General features: G+C 42.3%; 1 protein-coding gene across 2 annotated transcripts in view; it reads right to left on the reverse strand.

Annotated features, from left to right (window-relative positions):
• Window positions 1-1,424: 1,424 nt before the first annotated feature.
• VSTM4 (V-set and transmembrane domain containing 4) overlaps window positions 1,425-26,521 on the reverse strand; it is a 98,929-nt gene continuing 73,832 nt past the window's right edge. For both annotated transcript variants that reach the window (XM_082718829.1, XM_082718828.1), the window contains one exon: window positions 1,425-2,811. In XM_082718829.1, coding sequence (XP_082574955.1) covers window positions 2,686-2,811 — 126 coding nt within the window. In that variant the 3' untranslated portion in view covers window positions 1,425-2,685. The remainder of the gene's footprint in view (window positions 2,812-26,521) is intronic.

The following is a 26,521-nucleotide window of genomic DNA, read 5'->3' on the forward strand; positions in this document are numbered from 1 at the left end:
GTAAAAGCAAGATGAAGAGCTCTTCTTAATTTCTATTTGATATGCTTTCCCTTTCATATCGTTAGAAATGTTAAGGCATGGTTATCGTCATGTCTAAATATGGTAAGTATGCCAACCATATTTGATAGAGAATAATGAGTAGACCCATTTTCTAAGTTTACTATCATAATGAAGTCGAGATTTATCTCCTCAAAGAAACTCCAGGGACAGATCATCCATTGCTTCTAGTTGTGAGCTAGAATGGATGGTTAGCTTCTGAGCTAGTGGGATGGTTTGCTTCTGGAGATAATGGTGGGATGAGCTTTGCTTGGATGTGGACGGTACCTTCCAAGATTCCCTCGGGAAGCATTTTCAGTAAGGGAGATGGTCTGCGCAGGATCCTGTCATCCTCTCTGTCCAGCTGGCCCCCCAGTCCCATAGCCCAGGGTGGATTTGTGCCGCTGTTACCAGAATGTTGGAGGAAACGTCTGAGTTTGACTCTATACTGATGACCTGTTCGACTAGCTTGCAGCTACCAGCTCTAACTTGTGCCCTTCTTCATGGCATGCCTTATTTCCATCTATGATGGTCCTACGCTCCCTCTGAATTTAAGAAGGTTTGAGGGTGACTGAAGTTCAATTCAGTTCTGTGGAAGCCTGGGGGCTCCCTACCCTCTTGCCTGTCCCCACAATCTTCTCCTCATGTGCCCCACTCTCCATCCCCACCGGGCACCCCAGGGTCCTACTAGCCTGTATGGCTCCTCGTGCAAATGAAGAAGTCACCCTCCTTCCTCAAAACACCACAGAACCATATTCTGCAGGAACACCGCCATGATAAAATAAGATAATTATGATAGGAATTGTACGCCAACCATACATTCTGACCCCCTAAAGGATGATCTGGAAAGTTCTAGTGAATTCTTCCAAGTGGTATTTCTTCTTCAAAAGCTGTGTGGTTTATTCACTATCTTTGGAATTTGGCAGAGGGGAAGGGAAGGAGATACAGGTAGAGGCCGAAGAGAATGACTTCCTCTTTGTAAAGTCAGGCTATTTCTGCTTCTAGAAAATCTACCTGCTCCTAATCTGGACCCTTTCCAATAAGCCACAGGAGATACTCATAAGCTATCATGGGTCTTCAGGAGTGTTATTACTGTGGAGCTAAGTTCAGGGACAAACATTTATTTTTTGAAGCTATGGTAGGGAGAGCCTTACACTGAAAAGAAATTTCATTCTGAAGATACGTACTGGCTGTCGCATGAGCGTTAACCTAGTGTAGTGGGCATCAATGTATTCTACCCAGAATCTGGGAGTAGTCCTTATTCCATTACATGAACTCTATGGCAGGTTAGGTCACCTTACCACAAACATGAGTCTGAGGTAATTAGGGAATAAGACACTTGACCGAGTTCACTTGGCTATACAGAGGGGCACAGCTCACACTCAAGGTTGTGTTTAAAATATATAATTTACCATATATACATGGTCCATTACAAAGCCGAACAATTTCTACAGTGTGCTATAAGTGAGCACCCAGAGCACACCCCACAAAAAAGTGTCCTTAACAATACAGTCAACAGGATGTCTCTCTTCTAGAAGGTCTCCGTCTTCAGGGAGATCCTGGGTGTTGTAGCAGTCCACACAGGGCAACTTCCGCACAGATCTCCTCGACCCGCATCCCTGTCTGAGCCCAGGCCAGACACGTGAGAAAGCCCATGTGAAGTCGGCTTGGGAGAGGTGCTCTACAACAGTCGGGTCTTTAAAACACGTTTTTCCAGCTCGGCTTGCACCTCCTACTCTCCTAGCCCAGGGGAACCAGGCAGAAAGCTCTGCTCACACAGAAGCAGACAAACAATCAGAGCAGTAACTCTGTACACTTCTAAGAGGCCCACTTCCACCAGTGTGTCCATGGATGGCTGGCTCCCTCCCTTGCTCCCTCCCTTGCTCCTTTGGAAAACAGAAGAACTTTCTGGAGAACAAGAGTTTCTATAGCAATGCAGGTCCACCGTGCTGAAGTCCTTTTGAATGGTGTGCTACTCGCCCTGCAGCCTTGGGGGATCCTGGGTGGGGAAATGGGCTCTGGCGTATTTGGAGATACTGGGCTGTTAGCTTAGACAGCAAGGTTCCCCACAATCTGCCACTGCCCTTAAATCTCCAGGGTCAGTGCATCTGTTTAGAACAAGAGATGCTTTCTTGAGTGACCGTTTGCAGTAAGCAGTTTGCTCCGCTCGAGGTGCCCTAGAAATGCTCTCTGACTTTCTGAAAAAACAATTAGTATGTATCTACCATCTCACACTTGCGCCTATAATGGCATTTCCTCTAGCTGTATACTATGAGCTTGATATCACAAATACAGGAAGAGTAGAAGATTAAAATAAGATTTTAAAAAAGATTAAAACCCAAAGAAAGGAGAAGAAAACATGAAGGGGTTTGGCTCAGCAGAAAATCTCCTTGGGTGCTCTCCGAATCAGAGCCCATACTGCTTGGGGCTCAGACCCAGACACGTCCCGTCCTGGGAGATTCGTCCTGGGAGATTCGTCCAAGGGCTGCGGCCCCTACTTTTTTACGGAGAGGAGCCTTGTACCCCACCACACAGGAGACACGAGGGAAAATACAAAAATAAGGGTTTTGTTTCCAAGGTATCATAAATAACTGGGGTGGCATGTATTAAATAGGACCACGGAAGAGGACCACGGAAGAGGACGCCACATTACAGCTTGTTCTCCTCAAAGAGGATCTGGGCGTAGACGGTGCTGGTGGGGAGGCCTTTGGCAGCCCGGTGGGGTTTGACCAGCTCCAACTCAGCGTAGGTCAGGCTCTCCTCTGCGATCTTCGGCTAGAAGACAGAACACAACACAACTCTAGCTGACCACAGGGAGTTTCCACATCATACCTTCTTTCACTGGGTGTGCACTTTCACTGCACTCTGGGATCCAAGGGGGAACAGATGGACATAAGTTTTCCAAGGATAGATAAAACCTCAATAACATAATAATACAGATCTGTCTTCTAAAGAACATTATGCCCTGCAAAGAGACAGCATGAATTCTTCTTCTTTTTTTTTTTAAGATTTTATTTATTTATTTGACAGACAGAGATCACAAGTAGGCAGAGAGGCAGGCAGAGAGAGAGAGAGAGAGAGAGGGAGGGAAGCAGGCTTCCTGCGGAGCAGGGAGCCTGATGCAGGGCTCGATCCCAGGACCCTGAGATCATGACCCGAGCCGAAGGCAGCAGCCCAAACCACTGAGCCACCCAGGCGCCCCAGCATGAATTATTCTTAACTCGACAAAGAACACTAACAAAAAATAAATAAACATTAGGCTACAAGGGAGCCTAGATGGCTCAGTCATGGGGCATCTGCCTTTGGCTCAGATCATAATCCCAGGGTCCTGGGATCCGGCCCCGAGTCAAGCTCCCTGCTTGGCAGGAAGCCTGCTTCTCCCTCTCCCGTTCCCCCTGCTAGTGTTCCTTCTCTCCCTGTGTATCGCTGTGCTAAATAAATAAATAAATAAATAAATAAAATCTTTTTAAAAAATTAAAAATTAAAAAATAAACATTAGGCTGCAAAGTAAACTTTAATCCTGAAAGTGTTAACAGTTTCTTTTTTTTTTTTTAAAGATTTTATTTATTTATTTGACAGAGAGAGATCACAAGACAGAGAGGCAGGCAGAGAGAGAGAGAGGGAAGCAGGCTCCCTGCTGAGCAGAGAGCCTGATGCGGGACTCGATCCCAGGACTCTGAGATCATGACCTGAGCCGAAGGCAGCGGCTTAACCCACTGAGCCACCCAGGTGCCCGTGTTAACAGTTTCTATCTCTCTTTTTTTTTTTTAAGAAATGTTTCGTTTATTCATTTATTTGATAAAGAGAGAGCATGAGAAGGGGGAGGGGCAGAGGGAGAGAATCTTTTTTTTTTTTTTTTTTAGATTTCATTTATCTATTTGACAGCCAGAAACCACAAGTAGGCAAAGAGGCAGGAAGAGAGAGAGAGAGAGAGAGAGAGAGAGGAGGAAGCAGGCTCCCCGTGGAGCAGAGAGCCCGATGCGGGACTCGATCCCAGGATCCCGGGACCACGACCTGAGCCGAAGGCAGAGGCTCAACCCACTGAGCCACCCACGTGCCCCAGAGGGAGAGAATCTTAAGCAGACTTCCCGCTAAGTGTGAAGCCCAACTTGGGACTCGATCCCATGACCCTAAGATCATGATCTAAATGGAAATCAAGAGTCAGATGCTTAACCAACTGGGCCACCCAGGCACCCCACTAACAATGTCTGATCAAAAGGGGAAAAAAGGGGGCGCCTGGGTGGCTCAGTGGGTTAAGCCGCTGCCTTCGGCTCAGGTCATGATCTCAGGGTCCTGGGATCGAGTCCCGCATCGGGCTCTCTGCTCAGCAGGGAGCCTGCTTCCTTCTCTCTCTCTCTGCCTGCCTCTCAGTGTACTTGTAATTTCTCTCTGTCAAATAAATAAATAAAATCTTTGAAAGAAAAAAAAAAGGGGGGGAAAATGATAGAAACAGAAACAAAAAATTCTAGAAATTAATAACAAAATTAGAATGGTACCATCTACACATTTTTTTTGAATGACTTAATCTATACAAAACTAAAGTTCTGGAATATCTTGATAATGATGAAAAAGAAAGTATTACTTGCAAGAACCCAAAGAATTCAGTACTCACTGAAAAATCATAGTCTTAAATATTTATACTAATAATATGAATTAAGTGTATCAAGCAACCAATTAAAGAAGTTAGGGAAGAACAAAATAAATGAAAAAAAAAGTAAGAAAGAAAGACCAATAAAATTAAAACCAGATAATATGAATCAGAAAGCAGAGCAAGAGTATTATAAAAACACCCAAAAGTGTGTGTTTGGAAAACACCAGTAAAACAAATAAACTGAAAAATAAATTAATCAAGATAAAAAGGGGGGGAAGCCCAAATGAATAGAATAAGAAATGAGGAAGGGGATATAATGTAAGTAATTTTTTTTTTATTTAAAGAAAAACTTCTTTGCTCAATTTATTGTCCCACATTTCAAAATACAGGATAAAATGGGTAACGTTTCAAAAATATGCGAATTATAAACATTAACTCCAGCAAAATGAATGTACTAATTATCATTTTTTTAAAAAAAAGGAAAAGAAAAGAAGGGAAGGAGGGGTGGGAGGGAAAATGGGAGGAAATAGTGTCAACGAGCTCTTTCTTAAAAACACCAGGCCCAGGCAGCTTTACAGGAAACTTTCTACAAGAAATTCCTTTAAGGAAAAGATAATTCCAATGTAATTAAACTAATCTAGAACATTAAAAGAAGAAAAACTTCATTTATTTAAAAACAAACTCACTTATTAATGTACAGTTTAAATCATATTTACTCAGAATGAAATAGCACATTAAAAGGCAGATAACTCTGTTCCTGGAATGCAAAGATGGTTCAATATCAGAAAAAATCTACCAATACAATCCACAATAGCTATAGAGGCAAACAATAATATGGTTATCACTATAGATGCTGGAAAAGCATTTAGTAAAATTAAAAATAAACATTTTTATTAAAAACAACTTTTGAATGAAGGACATAGAGGTGTTTATTTTCCTGCCATGATTAAGGAACATAACCAAAATAAAGAAAAATTGGGGGGTTGTTATGGAGTGACATCAGCATGACAGCGGCATGTGTCATTCCTTTTTTCTCTCCCCTTCCATGTACAACTAATTGGACATCCACAACAGAGCATACCAGGACAGCCGAGAGATCTGTCCATCTGTGCACCTGAAGATGAGTGGACCCGACTGCAGAGGGATGGGGTGGTGGCAGAGAAGGGGTGGGCTGCCCCAACAAGCAGCCAGCACCACCTTTCTGGCAGAGGGGTGGAGGGTGAAGGCAGTGAGTGGTGGTCCGCCTGGCTATGTGCCTCCCAGCTGGAGGGACCAGTTGCTCTCTGAGGAGACCACAGGGATGGGGGAGAGGAAGAGAGACTGAAGGAGGACCATCCCCACTTCAGGATCCCCCTATGGAGCAGCTGGCACACCCAAAGCCCCAAGCACTGAGTACTTACCTTCCCTACTCACCCTTGCTCTGCCCCAACCTTTTCCTTTTCTAAAAAGGCATAGTGCTCCCAACCTGAGTAGACCTGCAGATCCCTTACCAGAAGCCAAAAACTTGTGCTATAGCGCCACCTTCTGTAAAACAAGAGGAAGGTTCCTAACTATGGACCTGTTGAATTGAACTGTTAGAATCCAAGTAAACAAAACCTTGCCTACATAAAAAAGGTGTTCACTACTTCAAATGCAGTGGCAGAACCACTTCTCTTCAAACACTGTGAAAAATCACAGTAATATGAAAACAATCACAGTAACATGGTAATACAAAAATAAAATGACAATTTTCCAGCAACCAAACCCAAAGATATGGAATATTGTAACCTAACTGATAATTTGAAATACTTGTTGTAAAGAAGTTCAACAAGCCCCCAAAAAACTCAGTTAGATGATACAATGATCTCAGCAATAAAACTAATAAACAGAAGCAATGCTTTACCAAAGAGACTGAAATTCCAGAACAGGACAGAACAGAAATTCTGGAGCTGAAGAACTCAATAAATGAGATGAAGAATGCATTAGAATGTACTGGAAATACAGCAGATCAAATGGAAGAGAGTTCTAAGACAGAAATATAGAAAATATTCTAGCATAAGAGACAAGAGAACTGAAATGCTTAAATAATGAAGAAATCATGTGACTCATCTGACTCTGTTAGAAAAGCCAACATAAGAAAAATGGGTATCCCAGAAGGAGGAAGGCAGGGAGGGAAGAGAGACTGTTTAGAGAAATGAGCTGAGAACTTCCCACTCGTGGGGGAGGAACTGGACATACAAGTTCACAAAACTAGCAGAACACCTTATTATCTCAATGCACAAAGACCCTCTGCAAGACACATTATATTAAAACTGTCAAAAGCCAACAGGAAAGAAAGAATTTTAAAGACAGTGAAGTGGGGGAAAAGACAGTAACCTACAAAAGTGCCCTTGTTAGGCTAACTGCAGATTTCTCAGCCGAAACTCCACAGGCCAGGAGAGAGAGGAATGACATATTCAAAGTCCTGGAAGATAAAAACCATCAGCCAAGAATATCTGGCAAAGTCATCCTTCAGAAATGAAGGAGAAATAAAGGTTTTCCCAGACAAACAAAAGCTGAGAGAGTTCACTACTACTAGACCTGCCCTTCAAGAAATGCTGAAAAGAGCTCCTTAGGCTGAAAGAAAAAGAGGAAAGTACTCAAAACTCTGATTAAGGCTATACATAGAATTAGAATACAATAACTCTTCTTTAGAATAGTATATTAACCTCTTTACAGCATAAAGGTTAAAGGAGAAGAGCATTAAAGAGAACTATAGTTACTACAACTTGGAACATATTTTAGAACAAATGGACTTAACAGACATATACAGAACATTCCACCCACTAGTGACAGAATACACTTTCTCAAGTGCACCTGGAACATTCTCCAGGATAGATTATCTTAGTCCACAAAACTTATCTCAGGAAATTTAAGAAGACTAAATCGTAACAACTATCTTCTCTGGTCACATGGTATAAAACCAGAAATCAACAAGAGGAAAAATTTAAAAATATGTGGAAACTAAACAACACATTTCTAAACAACCACTGGATCAAAGAAGAAATCGAAAGGGAAATAAAAAATTATCTCAAAACAAATGAGGATGAAAACATAACATCGAATACTGTGAGATATATCAAAAGCAGTTCTGAGAGGACTATTTATAACATTAAGTGCATATACTAAGAAATTAGGAAGATCTTGAACAACAAATTTTATATAAAAGAAAACAAACTGAGCCCAAAGTTAACAGAAAGAAGGAAAAAGTAAGCATAAGAATGGAAATAAATGAAATAGAAACCAGAAAAATAATAGAAAGGATCAGTGAAACTAAGAGCTGGTTTTTCAAAAAGATAAACAAAATTGGAAAACCTTAAGTTAGACTAATTTAAAAAAATAGAGAAAACTCAAATAATAAAAATTTAGAAATCAAAGAGAAGAACTTAGAACAGATACTATAGAAACGCACAAAATCATGAGACTACTATGAACAATTATATGCCAACAAATAATATAACTGAAGAAAAAATGTCTACATTTCTAGAAACTCACAGCTTAAGAAGACTGAATCAGGAAGAAATAGAAAATCTGAAGAGTAGCTTACCTAACTGTAAAGAGATTGAATCAGTAAAAAACAAAACAAAACAAACAAATAAACAAAAAATCTCCCAACACAAAAATTTTCAAGAGCAGATAGCTCCATCGGAAAATTCTACCAAAGATGTAAAGAACAATTAATACCAATTCTCTTCAAAATCCTCTAAAGTATTACGAAGAAGGGAATGCTTCCAACTCATTCTATGAGGCCATCATCACTTTGATTCAAAAACCAGACAGGGGTACCACAAGAAGAGAAAACTCTAGACCAATATTCCTGATGAATATCAATGCAAAAATTCTCAAAACAGTGTTAGCAAATCAAATTTATGAACATATTAAAAAGATTATACAGCATGACCAGGTAGGATTTATCCCTGAGATGCAAAAATGATTCAAAGTACACAAATCAATAAATGTAATTCACCACATCAATAAAATGAAAGATAAAAATCACATGATCATCTCAATAAATACAGAAAAAAGCATCTGACAAAACACAGTATCCTCTCATGATAAAAACCTTTAACAGACTAGATATAGAAATAACATACAAAGGGCCATATATGACAAATCCACAGCTAACGTTTTACTTAATGGAGAGAAACTGAAAGCATTTTCCCCAAGATCAGGAACAAGGCAAGGATGCCCACGTTCATTATTCTTATGCAATATAATACTGGAAGTCCTAGTTAAGGCAATTAAGCAAAACAAAGAAATAAAAGTCATTCAAATCAGAAAGGAAGAAGTACAATTATTATTTTCTGCTGATATGATCCCTACATATAGAAAATCCCCCCAAATTAGTAAAAAACCTATTTCGGTAAAGTGGCAGGATACAAAACAACATATAGAAATTATCTGCACTCCCCTACACTAAAGATGAAGCACCTGAAAAACAAGTAAAGAAAATGTACTCGTTCATAATGGGACATCAAAAATATATATACTTAGGAATAAATTTAACCAAAGAAGTGAAAGATCTGTACAATGAAAACTAAAAAACTCTGCTGAAAGAAACTGAAGAAAACACAAACAGAACGATATTCCATATTCATGGATTGGAAGAATTCGTATTGCTAAAATGACCATCCTATCCAAGGCCACCTACAGATTCAACATAATTCCCATAAAAATACCAAAGGCATTCTTCACAGAAATAAAATAAACAATCCCAAAATTTATGAAGAACCACAAGACCCCAAATAGCCAAAGCAATCCTGAGATAAAAGAACAAAGCCAGTGGTATTATGCTTCCAGATTTCAAACTATAGCACAAAGCCACAGTAATAAAAACACTATGGTACTGGCACAAATATAGACATATCAGACAACTGAAAAACCCTAGCATATATAGTCAACTAATATTTGACAAGGGAGCCCAAAACACCCAATAGTGAAAGGATAGCCTCTTTAATAAAGGGTACTGGAAAATTGGAGAAACACATGCAGAATAATGAAATTGGACCACTATCTCACATCACTCACAAAAATTAACTTGAAAAGGATCAAAGACCTAAACAAAATATCTGATACCATAGAAGTCCTAGAAAAAAACACGTGGACGAAGCTCATTGATATTAGTCTTGGAAATAATTTTCTTGGAAATAACAGTAAAGATACAAACAACAAAAGAAAAAATTAACAAATAGTACTACATAAAACTGAAAAGCCCCTACAGAGGATATCAAACAATTAACAAAATGAAAAGGCAACCTATAGAAAGGGAGAACTTTTTTCAAACTGTATTAATGGATAAGGGGTTGAAATATTCAAATAATATTCAAAATGTATACAGAGTTCCATCAACTCAATAACAAAACAAAAAAATCCAATTTAAAAATGGGCAAAAGAATTAGACATTTCTCCAAAGAGGACATCAAAATGGCCAACAGACACATAGAAAGATGCTCAATATCACTCATCATAAGGGAAATACAAATCAAAACCACAGTAAGATATCACTTCACACTTGTCAGAATGGCTATCATCAAGAAGATGAGACGACAGGAGTTGGTAAGGATGTGGTAAAAAGGGAACCCTTAAACATTGCTGGGAAGAATGTAAATTGGTCCAACCACTATGGAAACAATATGGAGGTCCCTCAAAAAATTGAAAAATTGAAAATAGATGTATCATATAATCTAGCAATTCTAGATTCTTTGGGTATATCCCCAAAGAAAACAAAAAACAGAATTTTAATAAGATGTATGCTACCCCATTTTATCACAGCATTATTCACAAAGCCAAGATATGGACACAGCCCAAATGTCCATCAATGGATGAATGGATAAAAAAGATACACCATATATATATATATATATATATATATATATATATGAATATTATTCAGCCATGAGAAAGGAAGACATTCTCCCCTTTGTGACAACATGGGTGGGCCTTGAGCACATTATGCTAAAGTAAGATAAGTGAGACAGAGAAAGACAAGTTCTGTATGATATTACTTATACGTAGAATCTCCCAAAGTTAAACTTATAAGAAGCAGAGAGTAAAATGGTGGTAATCTGGGGAATGAGAGGAGTCAAATCAGAGTGATGGTGCATAAGGGTACAAACTTGTAATGAGCAATAATAAGGCACTGAGATCTAATGCACAGGACAATCTATGTAGACAATAACACTGTGCTATAATTATGTACACGTGTATGTACATGTATAATTATGTAATGTGATAAATATCACTACATTGGCAATCATATTACAATATATAAAGGTATCAAAATAGCACAGGTATACCTTAAACTTATACCATGTTACATATCAAACTTAATAATAAATAAGCATTTTTATTAAAGATAAATATATTTCTATATATATAATAAATATGTTATATTATATAAATATATTCATTAAATAACTGTAAATTATAAATATATTTATTAAATAAATATGTAAAGAATACTAGTAATCCAATTCTAGTGATATTAAAATCTAAGGCTGTAATAAGTAAAATACTGTGGTACTGGCAAAGGAATACACCTATACATCAATGAAACTGATGAGAAAGTCTAGAAATGAACCCGAAATAATAAAATAAATTATTATTTTTCAATAAATAGTGTTAAGACACTTGGGTAGTCATTTAAAAAAAAAATCCCTACATCATTCTTTACACCAGACAAATCCCAGAAAAATTTAAAATTTTAATGTGGAAAATAAATTCATAAGAAGTGCTAGAAGAATGTGTGGGGACATTTTTAAAAAATAACTTCAGTGTATAGAGGGTATTTTACACAATACTGCAGGATCAGTACAAAATAGATATGTACATCTTCGTGCCATAGATGGCAAAATATTTCCTAAATAAAGCGAAAGGAACATTAAATAATGAAGAAGAAAATATTTGCAACTCATATCAAAAGACCTTACAATTCAAGAAAGATTATAGCCAATAATCCATCAGAAAATTAAACAAAAGTACAACAGACAGACCAGATAGTTCATAGGAAAGGAAATTACAAGGCTCTTACACATACAAATGAGACTCAACCTCTCACTGAGAGGTACTAAGAGAATCAACGATTTAAAATCAGACATTTCACTTTTTGTCTTGTGTGTTAACAAACATTAAAGAAGAAAGATTGCCCAAAGAAACAGAAGAAATGGGTCCTGTATATCATTAGTGGAGGTGTTTGTTGGTACAAACAAGAATCTGGAAACACTTCAATGGACGTCAACAGGACGTCCACTGTGTTCATACAGGGGGTATATGGTGCAGTCTTTAAAAAGAATGATGGAGGGGTGCCTGGGTGGCTCAGAGGTTAAAGCCTCTGCCTTCGGCTCCGGTCGTGATCTCGGGGTCCTGGGATTGAGCCCTGCATCGGGCTCTCTGCTCAGCGGGAAGCCTGCTTCCTCCTCTCTCTCTGTCTGCCTCTCTGCCTACTAGTGATCTCTGTCTGTCAAACAAATAAATAAAATCTTAAAAAAAAAAAAAAAGAATGCTGGAACCATACATGTACTATATGTTTTACTATCATTTGGGCAAACACGTGTGCTTCTATTCTACATGCTTAAAAAGTCCTTGGAACCTGCTTGGAAATCAAACACCTGGTACAAATCCATGATGCCCTCCACTGATTTAATCTAGATGGCCAAAGGGAGACCCACAAGTTAGTTGCAATTTGTTGAAGCCTCTCACATCTTCTAGTAGGCACATGTACATAAGCAACACATTAATTAGCTTTTAAGTCATAATCAGAAAAATAAGAGTCAGTCACCAATTTACAGTCATAAAAAGACACATTACTTGCTTTTAAGCAACCTGTTTGTCATTTTGGTTTCTTGGCTTTGGTTGTGTTGTTTTGTTTAGATTTTTGATTTTTCATGCTTCCACCTTGGTTATCGAGCCAAGATTCAGGACAAGTAAATCATTCGCATTCGATTTAAGTTTCTTAAAAAGAATGCCGAAGCAAAAGCCTCTTTTCTTCTGAAATAGAGCATCCTAACAGAGATAGGAAGCAAGAGACAAGGAGAGTTCCTAAACTCCTACAGCCAGTACGAATGCCAAGCGACCTTCACAGATCGGCCATTTTTAAATTTCCAAGGACATTTATAGGGATGAGAGCCTCCTGCTGGTCTTTGGACATCAACAGTCTTTACATGGCTTCCTAGTTGTCCATAGATTCCAAGCCAACAAAAATCCCGTTTACATCTTGCTTTTCTTTTAATTACATTTCACATTATAATGATTCCATTTAGAAATGCCATGTGTCCTCCAAGAAGCACGCAAAAACCTAACTCATGTAAATTTTAGAACCCGGATTTAGGAAATCACATTGTCCAGGTGTTTTATCACATTACTTTGAAATTGCATTGTTTTCTAGTGTGGATTATCTGTTTATTCTTAAGTTATTCCATTACGTTTGGATATGAAAAATAACACTAGCTTTCTCAATACAGGTCACCAGGCTGGCTGGGCTGATGTGTTGTTTTCATACATTTTTATGATGTTTCTATAGTAAACATAATTCAATAAAGCCAAAGCACACTAAATAAATAATTGCATCTAGAAAAGCAATAAAAACAAATAAAATTAGTACTTTCATAAGTGGAAAGGTACTTCAATTACTGCTACAAGCAACAACCCACCATAAAATGTGTAGAATCATTTCCCTTATGCATATTTCTGGGATATAATAATTTGATTGAAGCTATGAGGCAGCACACAGGAGGCTCCACGACGTGAAGTGTATACAGTTTCCCACAGAAGATGCGTAATGTCGGTCCTTGGCACCTTTAAAGATCCTTTTGTTTTTCTGGCATTCACACTTGGCTGTCACCATCAACCATGTGCTTAATTACACTTCCCAGCTTGTTTATCTGGAAACAAATTCCTGATGGCCAACAGAAGGCTGTAAATGCAAACTCTTTACCAGTTCTCACCAAGCCACCTTGTTTTTGCCCGGATGCTTCCGTGGAAGGTTCAGGGGAGAAGCAACTTGGAGCAAATGATGAGAGTCATTAATTACCGGTGAAACTGTAGAACTGGTAGGAAAGCCAGGAGCCAGGAGCAGCAAGTGAAGGTTAAGGTGAGTGATGTAAGAGGGCCCAGCTGGGGTGAGGACCCTGCAGCCCGTCTTCTAGACCCCTTCCTACTCACACAGAAATGTATGCGCGCTCCAGAGCACAACCTTCAGTGCTCTCCAGTGGGCTGTCCACACCCACTCAGCTGCTTTAGACTTCTCTCAGACACAAAAGAAACTCCTAGAAGCAGGATTTCCAGGCCCCGAACACTTGGGTCTGATGTTGCTGTATTCACCAGAAAGCAGGAGAGGGAAGAAACAGGAAGGAGGGAACGTGGACCAACTGCTGAGAAGGTCTGACGGGATCCTTTAGAAAAGGCCCTAGAACTTTCCAAACATGAGAGAAGCATCTGATTCATTTTCTCTTCATCAGGACTGTTTGGTTTTATTTTCTTTTCCCTCTCAGCCTATAGAGACCCCTGGCCAGTTCTCTATTCCTCCAATAAGGGCTTGGGATTTCTGTTCCACTGCCTGGGATCTTGCCTGTTCTAAACCTCTTCTTTGCTTTATGTACCTGTAATCTCACTTTGGATACATTTTCTCCCAGCCAAGGGAGAATCCATTCCTTCTTCTGGAAGGGGACTCAATAAGCAAGAGGGGATGGAGGTTCACACACAGACATGTGTTGATGCATCAAAGAAAGGCCTGAATGGAATTCTGAAAAATTCTTCTCTCGGTTGGTGGAAATGTTCATGGAGAGGAGGCAGGAGACCAGCCCTGAGGCCAGCATCTTGGGGCTGCCAGCAGAGAAGGGCTATAGGACCACTTTGGACCTGGGCTCAGATATCAGCTGTGTGACCCTTCCACTGTCCCTAAGGACCTCACAGATCCTAGGCTTGTACTCAATAGCACACTGACCACCACTGAGCCAGATTACATTCTCACATAGCACAACTTCCCTTCGGAAGGCTTCGGAAAGCATCATCACACAAACCAGCTTTCTCACGCAGTGATGGAACCTTCTGGACTCTAGGTGTAATGAGGTCAGTGTGCAGTGAAATGCCAAGTCTTCCATGGCCCATTTTTCTGTGCTGCCAGTGGTGAGACACTCAACAGCAGATGACAGTCCCCAGGCTGGATTTCCCACTTCTAAATTAAGCTCTTCTTTCTCCTGGTTTTAGAGTATTGATTATGGAAAGTGGGTCTATGGGGAAGGATTTACTGGACATGGCTCACACTAGAGAAGTCAACCCCCAAGAATTCAGAAGTCGTGCACCTCTTGGGGACACAGCACACTTCAAGCTCCTAATTGGGAGTTTCTGACTATTTCATTCCAGGATTCAACCCAAAACTTAACATTCTTACCAGGATTGAGACAGAGAGAAAAAAAAAAGAGAGAGAGAGAGAAAGGCTGATTGAACATTCCACGCAGACTCCTACAAAACAACATTTTTTTCCTAGAGATCACAGCTGGATGTGCACGTTGAATTAAGTTGCAGGAATAAAAGAAAAATGGAATTGCAGCCACTGCAAGTTCTCCAATGTCAGAAGTTCAATTGGGTAATAGCATTATCTGAGCAAAAGATCAATAACTAGGACATGGGGATGTTTATGCTAACGTCACCTTAGAGTTAAAAAATGTGATTGCAGTTCTACCGACTTGCACTATCAGGAATCTATTTGCCCAAGAGAGAATTACATATTATCAAGGGCAGACTTCCTCTTCCCCCTTCAAGATAAGTGCTCATTTTTTATTCAACAGAGGAATACCTAGTAAAACAAATGTTCCCCTCACGACGCCCACACACAGGACTCCAGCCACCAAAGACGTGGAGGCAGTGCTGTGGGCGAGGCTCTATTTGATGGCGGGCCCCAGACAGGTAGCCGTAGGTCCAACCTCTGGAAAGAAAACTATGCCATCATTCTCACTGGTCCAGTTAGAACTGGCATGCCCTGGATATGAACTTGACTTAATTTTGAATTCCACAGGTCAGCCAACTGGCGTACTCTGCTTTGGCCACGCTCTGTGTCAGGTGGCAGCAGACTTTTAAAAGATTTTAGTTATCTATTTATTTTAGGGATAGAGAGTGAGGACAGGGAGGAGCAGAGGGAGAGAGAGAGAGAGAGAGAGACTGACTCTGCATCGAGGGCAGAGCCTTAAGTGGGGCTCGATGTCAAGACCCTGAGATCATGACCTGAGCCGAAATCAAGAGTCAGAGGCTTAACCAACTGAGCCAACCAGGCGCCCCTGGCAACAGACCTTTGAGTAGAGAAGTCCACTGGACAGTTGGAACTAGGAAGCTAAGCAGTGAAAGGGTAGCACTGGAGAAGGCCAGGGGAATTTTATGAGGGAACTGCTGGAGTCACATGCCAGGTCTACTCACCATCTCCTTGGAGGTGAGATCACTGGTCCACTAGGACCTCTGGCTTCAGCAACATAACTGATACCAGAATCCTCACTCTGAGGGGAGGGTTGGGATTCAACCACACTCCCCAAATTCAGCATGCAGCTGTGACTGCTGACACGGATGGGTGCCTCTTGACATTCTGAGCCAGGGTCTAGAGACCAGGAGCCTTGGTCGTCACACAGCGGCACATAGGCACATAATGCCTCCTTCGTCTGTTGCTTCAGACTTCCATAAACCTCGAGATTGTATCTGCCCAAATTCCTTCCCCATGCCTGGCTTTCACATGATTATTCAGAATTGATAGCCAATGAACCAGTGTTCTCTATGGCTCTGGAAGGATTTGAAAGGCTCTGGAACTTAGGAGAGAAGTTTTGGAAGGAGATTAAGATTTCAAAGTTGTATCCAGGATTTTGGCACCGAGGGTTGGATGAAGTCACTTGGAACTCTTGAGCAGAGCAAATTCGCATCATGCTCTTGACTCTGGAGAATTCAAAGGATGTTTAGCAAAGCGCATTCCCAGAATGACTATGACATGATGGAAAGTCACATGCCCCTGGCTAATTGCTCTGAGGACGCTCAGAGGTGACCAGCTATAGAACGCTAAAGCCACGCACAGAAAAGGCCCAAGGCTTTACAAGTCATCAGACAGATGGAGGTCTCTAGATTTCACCAATGTATGTTTGGAAGCTAAAATGTGATTATAGATAAAGCTCTTGGGGAGGGTCCTGACACATGAAACTTTTCATAGTGGCACAGTTATAGCGGTGATTAGCTCCATGATCTAATACAGACACTCATTTTCTTTTCCCCATGGACCATAGATGTATGTTTTCCCAGCTTCCTTCCAAAAGTACTTTTACTGGCAGTATTGTTCAAAAGAATATTTATGTTTAGAAAAAGAGAGTGTTTGATTATCTCCTTCTACGTAGGGCCCGCTATGAGAATCTTCGATTTTGAACCCTCCGTCTTCCAGTCAACTGGAATCCTTAACGCTCTGACTCACAGAGTGTCTGGGCTTCCAGGGTCTATGTGGTGGTACATAACAGCATAGATTCTCAGGGACAGAAAGACTGCTGTTTTCCTGCTCTGTGACCCTAGGTGAGTTTCTCGGCTTCCCTATGCCTCCATTTCCTTATCTATAAAGTGAGACTCATGATAGTATCTATCCCACAGGGTTATTTTGAAGATTAAATGCATTAATAAGTGTAATGTACTTAGAAAATGACCTTGTCGGGAAATAGTAAATACTACACAAGGGCTCGCTTATTATTATTCCGATAATTTTTATTATAGAGTACAGACAAGTGTTGTTTTGACAGTTGGTCCCTTTGAAATACTTAGAGGCAGAGAGAAGAAGACACTCAAAAATCATTTGGAAAACGCCACCTCCCAGATTCTGATGGATGCCCCTGGACCTCAGGTCAGTGCCAAATACATCCAGTAAGATATATATATATAATTTTTATATCATATAAATTATATATATTTTTATATTATATATTAAATATATTATATATATTTATTTATATCTATAATGCATAGTGGTAAAGTTGATCCATCTAAAACAATAAGTCAAACCACTCACTTCTCTGCACAAAATTCTCCAGTGGTTTCTTATTATACATAGAATAAAATCTAGAGTCCCTATCAGGATACTGATCCTTCATGATTTTGTCCCAGGAATCCTCTGACCTCAGTTCACACCACACATCCGTCTTGCTGACCAATGCTCCAGCCAGACTGGCCTCCTGGTGTGTGTCAGACACACCCACACAGTACTCCTTGTCCAGAGCCCACCTCAAGGCCCTTGCCCGGGCTGTACTCTCTGTCTGGAATTTCTTCCCCAAATAGCAGTGTGGCTTGCTCCCTTACTTTACTGGGCCTTTGTTCCAAGGAGGCACTTTCTCCATCAAACGCTGTCCTTCCTGGCTCATTTGCTCTGCAGTACAGCTCTGCAGACCACATATCACTCCTTGGAATTATAAAGTCCTGTTCATCTGCCTTCTCCCACCAGAATGTAATCATAGCACCTAACTCTACACAGGAAGCACTCTTATCATCGTCATCATTTTACCCAGGTAGAAACAAAGTCACAGAAATGGCAGGCTTGAGGTCACCAGCTAGGAAGCAGGGGCACTGGTGCTAGAGCTAGTCTCCAAGCACGCCGCCCAGCTCCGCAAAAGCACGGACTCTGTCCACCCTTCACTGCTGCATCCAAGAGTGTGCTGGGAAACTGTGAGCAACTCATTCTTCAAGAAAAATGTTCTGCTTTATGGCACTGGCTGACTTACATGTGTAAGTCTTAAGAACTTACATGGTCTCTTGTGGACAGACGTGGGCTGGAGCACGCCACTGGCTGAAACTTAGCTTCCCGGAAGGTGCCTGATTCAGGTGCTCCTTGGCACACAGGGGAGAGTCAGTGCACATTTTTACAGGATTGACTGAATGAGTTTAAGAGGAAATGAAAGAAAATCAGTCTGTCGCTGCGGGAAAAACCTTTCTCTGAATATCCTGGGCCTTAGGAGTACAGCGAGGGGATGCTTTTGGAAATCATGAGCAGACCCATGGGATTTTTTTTCTCTTTCAGCCTATTTAGGGTTTCCGTGAGCACATTCTACCAAGAAGAAGGATACGTAGGTTCTACTTCCTGGAATCATATAAATCTGCATGGCTATCAACTTCATAAGTTAAAATATTGACATATGATGCTATCAGGTAGATAGATGAAAGAAATGATACCATGACACTTTGCAGTTATTAAAAGAACAGTATGGGTCTACATATGTACTGACATGGAAATACGAACCTGACATATATTATTAGTGAGAAAACATTTCAATGTGTAATCATTTTGTTTCAGATCATTCTCATTTTTAGGGAAGTTGGCACACGTTAATCCTTTGTCATAATCTGTAACCATGACCTACACTGCTTGTGGGCTGACTGTGTATACACTTTGGGAATATATAGAGAGAAAGATGGATATAATAAGTGTGTACATACACAGAAAATGGCTTCAAGAATGCAAGCCAAATAAAAATCTGGCAACTACAGAGAAATGAGAGCCTACGGGAGGAACTTCACTTTCTAACCTGAACAAATGGATATTCCGAACTACCAGCCCCAGTCCAGTGCCCCCAAGTAGGATCACTATTGCAACTTTCATCATATAAAAACCCAGATAGTGAGGTCAAGACAGAAACCACTCCAAAACATGGACTAGAACTTTCTTGAGTGCTCTCGACGGAGCCCGGGGAGGGGACGAACAGGGACCCGAGGCCAAGTGCCCAACCAGACCCTGTACTGTCACTTCCCAGTGGGTGATCTTGTGCCAGTCCTTACCTCCCTGAGCTCCCTGCCTCATCGGGGAGACGGAGCCAACAGCAATCTTAGGTCAGGTTGTGCCAGCGTTCCTAGGGACAAGCACGGGGATAGCGGAGAATGCCATGGAAGGGAAGGGTCTGAGTCATTACCGTCATCGCCATCATCATCTTCATCACGTCACCACCGTCACCATCACCATCGCCACCACTAGCATTATGTCAAGGGCACAGTGCACAGGACACAAACCGAGCAGTAAGACCAGACATAAAATAAGAGCAGGTATGCTGGCCCATTTGTTGAATTCATATGTAATGTGAGCAATGGGTCCACACGATTGAATTCGCAGTTTGCAATCTTCAACTTTCTGTGTGTGCCCGAATCACACATGCACAAGGCTTCTGGACATCACACAGGCTTGTTGGAATGTATGAATTCAGCTTTTGGAAATTATAATAATAAATTAGAATTAAATCCGGCTCCAGGGCCATAAAATCCCGTCAGTGCTCTATTAGATCTTCAGAAACTCAGAATTTCACATCCAGATTTCCTTCTGGATATTCTGAATACTTAGCTTGATGTCACAAATACCATGATTTTTTTTTCTTTTCTTTTCTTTTCCCCCAAAATGGCACTTTTTTTTTTTTTTTAGTATTCTCTATTTGAGACTGAAAAAGTCTTTCAATAACAATTCTGAAATGTTTTGCACTCAAAACTGAGGTTTTAAATGAAATCAGCTTTTTCAATTAAAAAAAAAATCAGATGTGAGTACAAATGATATTGTTTCATGAGATTACAAAAATAAAATAGAGTAAAAAGGTTTAAAAAAAATTTCCCAGCAGTGCAATGATCCCAACAACGAAGTGCCCAATAAAAGCGGCAAATCAGCTGAGCTGAGCCGGAAAACAAGCCACCGCTCTGAAGGGACGGTCCCTGCAGACACACAGGGCTGGGTCTTCCCAGAGTGGGCCTCTCCAGGACCCCCAGGAGCAAGATGGGCCTGTGCCACATGGTGGGGTCACTCATGGGGCTGGACCTGCAGGACCTTCAGGCCTCCCCCCAGCCTCGGTCAACCTCTAGCCCAGCTTCCCTCTCTGCCACCTGTTCCCCTCGGTCAGGAGGTTCTAAGGCTCATTGCACCTGTCCCCACAGCTCCTTGCACACTGTGTGCCAGCACTCAATAAATGTGTGAGGAATGAACAGGTATGTGGAAGACTGCAATGTGACAGGACCGCCTAATGACACAGTAAACAGGGACCACAGTCCTGAGGCGGTCAGTCCCGAGTCACCTTCCTCCTCAGAGCACAAGGTCACATTATTCTCCTCAGACGAGGTGAGGCGGGCTTCTCCTACAGCACTCACTTGTGGAGTAGGATCCCTACCATCTCCCAAAAGGGGGTTCCTCACGAGTGCTTAAGGTGCTACCAGTCTTCCTGGAGAGGAAGAGCGCCGCTTGGCCCACCATGAATAAAATCAGAGCCTCCAGCGACCTCCACTGGCCTCTGACACAGCTGAGAAGCATCCAGCCAGGTGGCTGTCTCTGGTCAATGCCAAGCAGCAGAGGGCCTGGGAGGTGACATCCCTGTGACAGAGTTGACAGTCCCTAACAGGAGACTAATCAGATTCCACCTCCACTTGGGGCCAGTGGGGGGGCCTGCTTCACCTCCTTGAGGACCGCCTTGTGCTTACCCGGGGCCCCGCGGCCTGCTCTCTCCGGACTGGAGCAAACCCATGAAACCAAATGACTTCTGTTTCCTTCCTCTCATCCCTTCCGAAGCTCAGCATCTATTCTTCCCTCCAGTCAACATACATAACTCCCTGTGACAATAATGGGATATGCATGTGTACCGAGGGGAGCATAGAATTTTTATCTCTGTAAAAATGGTACTAGCGTGGTACCAGCAAAGTTTTTGTTTTTTTCCCAAGGCTTTTACTTGGGGCAATATATTGTACATGTGGTTGTGGGTTTTTTTCTTCTTTTTAATTTTAAATCGAGATTATGAACATATTTTATGCAGGTTAATATATCCTTTTCATGTAAAATTTAACTGAAACCCGTTCTAGCCCATTAACGACAACAAGAGAAATTCTCTGGCTTATTATAAACATCCTTCAAGAAACCTGAAATGCGTGTCCTCTGGAAATAATTTTGCTGGGATTTGGGTTATTATTAAAATCCTCTCAGAATTCTATCACTGGTGCCTAATGTGCCTCCAAGCCCTGTTCTGCTACGGATCAGAGAGAAACTCTTTCTGGTCTTGGCAGGATGTTCTCGATAGTGAAACGGGGCCGGGAGAAGGGGCTTCTTTCCTGAGACCGGGAAAACGTGGGACGAGGTGAGGTATCTGGGTCCTGGGCTGACCACTTAGTGGAAGGCGGTTCTTCAGACAGGTTCCCTCTCAGCTCTGCTGGAATGAACCACAACCTCTGTGTGTCCACTGGGAGTGCTCTGATCTTTAAGAATCCATGAGAGGAGGCAGGTGTACTGCAGATAGTGAGCTCGAGGGAACCCCAGGTGGGCAGGTTCGGTCACACTCTCTCTACGTGTCAGAACACTCTGCCTGTGAGAGGCCCTCGGAGATCACAGGGCAGAGCTACCCCTGGCTGACGCAGAGATAAGCTGTCCAGGAAAGGTCCTCAGGAATGAAGGAAACTCACCGTACCCTTTAGAAGCAGATTCTCGCATTTAATTTTCTCTCTGTTGGTAAATAAGAAAACCCACGCAGTGGGCTGAACTCTTTACTAAAATATAAAGTCAGTCCAGATGTGACAGACTCTGTCTTATTGGCCATGACCCAACCAGAGCTGACTACTGAGTTTGATAGTTATTCGGAGCAACTTTCAAACCTTCATGTTCATCAGATTCATCTGGGATCTTGTAGAACTGCAGATTCTCATTCAGTAGGTCTACAGTAGAGTGTGAGTTTCAACTTTTCAACTAGCTTCCAGGGGATGCCCGGACTGCTAGACCATAGACAACACTTTGAGCAGTGAGGACTCAGAGCTCCAATCACAGATCTCTGTCCTCAATCGTTCATTCATTCCACACATGTTCTACAAGCTCCAGCTCCTCTACTGGGGACACAGTGATGAGGAGGACAAGTCCTTGATGATTTTGAAACTAGTGCTAATTTAAAATTCCTGTGCATCAAAGAACATAAGAGAGGAAAAAGGCAATCTACAGAATGGATAAAAATATTTGCAAATTATATATCTGTTAAGAGATTAATATCTAGAATATATAAAGAGCTTCTATAACTCAACAACAACAACAAAACAAACAACTTGGTTTTAAAATAAAAAAAAAACAAACAGGGGAATGACTCAAACAGACATTTCTCCAAAGAAGATATACAAATGGCCAAAAAGATGCTCAACATCACTAATTGTCAGGGAAGTGTTAAAGAAAACCACTATGAGATAGCATCCCACACCCACTAAAATGGCTACTAGCAGAACAACAATAACAACAACCCCCAATAAACAGAAGATAGCAGTGTTGGCAAAGATGTAGAGAAATTGAATCCTTGCGCACTGTTAATGGGAATATAAAATGGCACAGCTCGAGGGAACCCCAGTAGGGCAGTTCCTCAAAAAAATTAAAAATATAATTACCATATGACTCGGCAACTCTACTTCTAGGTATGTATCCAAAAGAACTGAAATCAAGAACTCAGAAATGTATTGGTACATTCACGTTCACAGCAGTGTTATTCACAATAGCTAACAGGTAATAGCCACTCAAATGTCTATGGACAGAGGAATGGATAGGCAAACTATGGTATATACATTCAAGGAAATATTATTCCAACTTACTAAAAACCAAAAAAGAAAGAAATTCTGACACATGTTGCAACACGGATGGTCCTTGACAGTGTTGTGCTAAGTGAGATCAGCCAGTCACAAAAAGAAAAATGTGATCTCAAAAAGAGAAAAAAAAAGACTATGTGATTCCACTTGCACGAGGTACCTAGAGTCGCCAAATTTATAGGGACAGAGAGAAGGATAGGTTCCAGGAACAAGGGGATAGTGAGTATCATTTAATGAGTACAGAGCTTTGCAAGATGAAAAGAGTTCTGGAGATGATCTGTACAGCAATGTGGAGACACTTAACACTACTGAACTATATACTAAAAAATGGTTAAGGTGAATTTTATGTCATGTACATTTGAGCACAATTTTTAAAAAAGCAGCCCATCCTGTCTCCACCTTCTAAGGTGTCCACAGTGTGGAGAACTGTAGTGTAAGAAATGCAGAAGTCACTTTGTAAAAGGAGCCACATGATGCTAGTGGAGGAGAAAGTGAAATCGGGAAGCTTCAGAGTGGTGTGGGAAGTGCTAAAATACAGGTCAGGTGCTGTGGGGGTCTCACGGAGAGGCCCTGAGGTCAGATGGATGGGGAGGCAGTGGGCATGTGAGCCAGTTACGGCAGTGAGTAGGGGGACAGGGAGAAGCCTGGGCATACTGAGAAGTAGTTCTCACCACCGCACGTGGTGGGGATGGGGAGGGGGCAAAGGCACCCAGATTCTGGACGGGACAGCCATTCCTGGGCGCAGGCATATCCAGGTGGAGCAGGGCTGGGGGTGAGTCACCAGTGTGCGCTGTAGTTAATTTGGGGGAGCAGGGGGAGCCTCCAAGGGACTGTACCGTAAACAGTCAGAAGGACTAGTCAGGCACTGCCTTCAAGACCCAAGTGAGGGAAGGGGCAGGCTGCCACGTAGCGGCTGCACCCGTGCAGGTGTTCACTCTCCTGGGTCATCTGTTCAAGAAAAAGAGCAGCCCAGAGACAGCTAATATCCCGGAGAGGTGGAGGAAGAGATGCAGCCTAACCACCTGGGGCAGTGTCACCACCAGGAAGCAAAGCAGTCAGCTGGGCTGGTGGCAGACAACCCATGTTTACCTCCAGGGACAAGGACACTAATGCCTCGAAGGGTCCGAAATGAGAGTTTCATTGAAAAGTGCCACGAGGGTAGGTGATGGGGAGCTCCCTGACATGCAGGGGCATCACTGATGTTCTCCGGGTCAGGGGTAAGTGGGACTCTGAGGGAAGAAGGGCTCCACAAGAAGTGAGTCTGGAGGTGAGTGGTGCAGGACAGGACTGGCGGGGCCCCAGGGGTCCTGGGGCCAACGGGAGACAGCCCACACAGGAAGCCACGTTTCATCCTGGAAGCAAGGAGGGAGCCCCAAGAGCATTTTCAACAGGGTGATGACATGGTTGGAGCTGTGGTCGAGAAGGATCTCTGGGCAGCAGCGTGGAGGATGGATCTGAGTGAGACAGGCAGGATACAGGAGACCCGCAGGGGAACGTGTGAGAAGGAAGCCGTGATGTGCCTGATTTCTCTGTGGCTTCAGTCTTCTGCTCACAATGGGTCATTTCTTCCTCAGAGAAGAGAGGTGGCCTGAGCCTTCCAGCTCCCGAGTGCTATCCCAGTGCCTTCATTACAGAGGCGCAGGGGTGAGGCACGGAGCCAACCTCAGCGAGGAGGGCGCAGGCTAAGAGGTTGGAGTGTGTGAAGGTCCGCTGAGCCCAAAGGACCTCTTTCTCTTCTCTTGTGGTTTGTTCTGGGGTGCTGATTGCTCTCCCCTCAGATCAGTCCTTCTGTGGCTATCCGTGAAGCACTGAGCTCTTGCCTCCACATCACCGAAATGGTTTCCTCCTCCTCCTCTCGGCCTCCAAGTTATAACTGACCCAGCACAATAAAAATCAGTCAAGAGCACTTCTGGCTTCCTCTGTCTCTTCAGAAACCAGGGAGCCGGGACAGCTTTTCCTGGAAGCATCTGCATTCGCTCAGTGAGTACTGGCGGGCTCTGGAGGCAGGGGTCCCCAGAAGGCTTCAGGGGGTCTTGAGCTAGTGCCAATCCCTCTCCCCTAGCTGAAAGGAGAGCTACACTTTTGGAGGGTTGTGAAAGTACTCCCTTGTCCCCAAAAGGACGAAGAACCTCTGATGTAAGAACAATGCCTCACGGTCAGTGTTTAGTGTTAGAAAACAACCGATCCCATGGTCAGAGAGACGCTGTGTGATCGTGCACAGCCTCCCTCTCAGATGAGGTCACCTCGAAAGCTGGCTTCTGGGTTTGCTTTATTATAAGAAAAAGAGCATTAGTTTTGGTATCCTGATTATAAAATGCCTAAAGTACCTTCCTCATCTCTTCTTGAATCCTACCTTTTAGACTTTCCAACCACTATTAGGGTCCGGCATCCGTATTTTCTACAAAATGTCACGTTGTCTTGAAAACATACAAAAAGACTCCTGCTTTCATGCTTTGAGGGAGAAAACACAAGGAAAGGCATCGGTCATTTTTGTCCACCAGTGTCCAGAGGTTCCCACCAGGAGCTCACGTGGGCACTTAACATGAGTGAGAAGGAGACTGTGAGCTCCTCACAGAGTAGCCGGCACATAGTAGGTGCTCAGTAAATACAGATTCTCCCTTGTTGTCCAGGAGTCGCTGGAGGCAGCGGGCAGCGTGGCTTCTCAGGGCGAGTGTGTGCTAACGTCCCTCTAGAAACAGGGCTGGGAGGCTCTGCAGCTCACGACCACTCCAGGAAGCACTGTTTTACACAGATGGTGGCAAAAGGGAACAGCGACAGAAAAAAAATGCCCCAACTAGTACCAAGCCCCGAAAAAGAAATGTCTCCAAGTTAGTTATTTCCTAAAACACACACCAAGGCCTCTGTGAGTCAACAAGTATCTATCAACTTTTGTTTCAGCTCCCATCAAGACTTATTGATCTGAGAGCTTAATATCGACCCGATTGAGACGAAGGTCAGTGTTGTCCCCTGCCTGGGAAAATAAATCTTAATATTAACTAAAACCTGCAGATGCTAGGCCTGGTATTTTTGACTCTAAACTGCTGGTTAGACAGAGTCCCATTCAAAGTCAGCTCTTTTCTTTATTGTCTATTATTATGGGTAGAAACTGGTTTCCAAATGGTCTCATTTTTGGAAAATTCTGATATAGAAAATTTTAGGTCTTTTCACCTCATAAATGATCCACATATAATTTGGCAACTAGCAGTTCTTATGGGAGATACTTCCATAAAACAACGATCCCCTCTGAAACGCATATAACTGCCCCAACTTGCTTTCCATGACGACGAAGAATGACCGAGGTTGCATCAGCCCCGA

Source organism: Mustela nivalis (assembly GCF_964662115.1).
Source record: "Mustela nivalis genome assembly, chromosome: 2".
In the NCBI taxonomy this organism is placed as follows: domain Eukaryota; kingdom Metazoa; phylum Chordata; class Mammalia; order Carnivora; family Mustelidae; genus Mustela; species Mustela nivalis.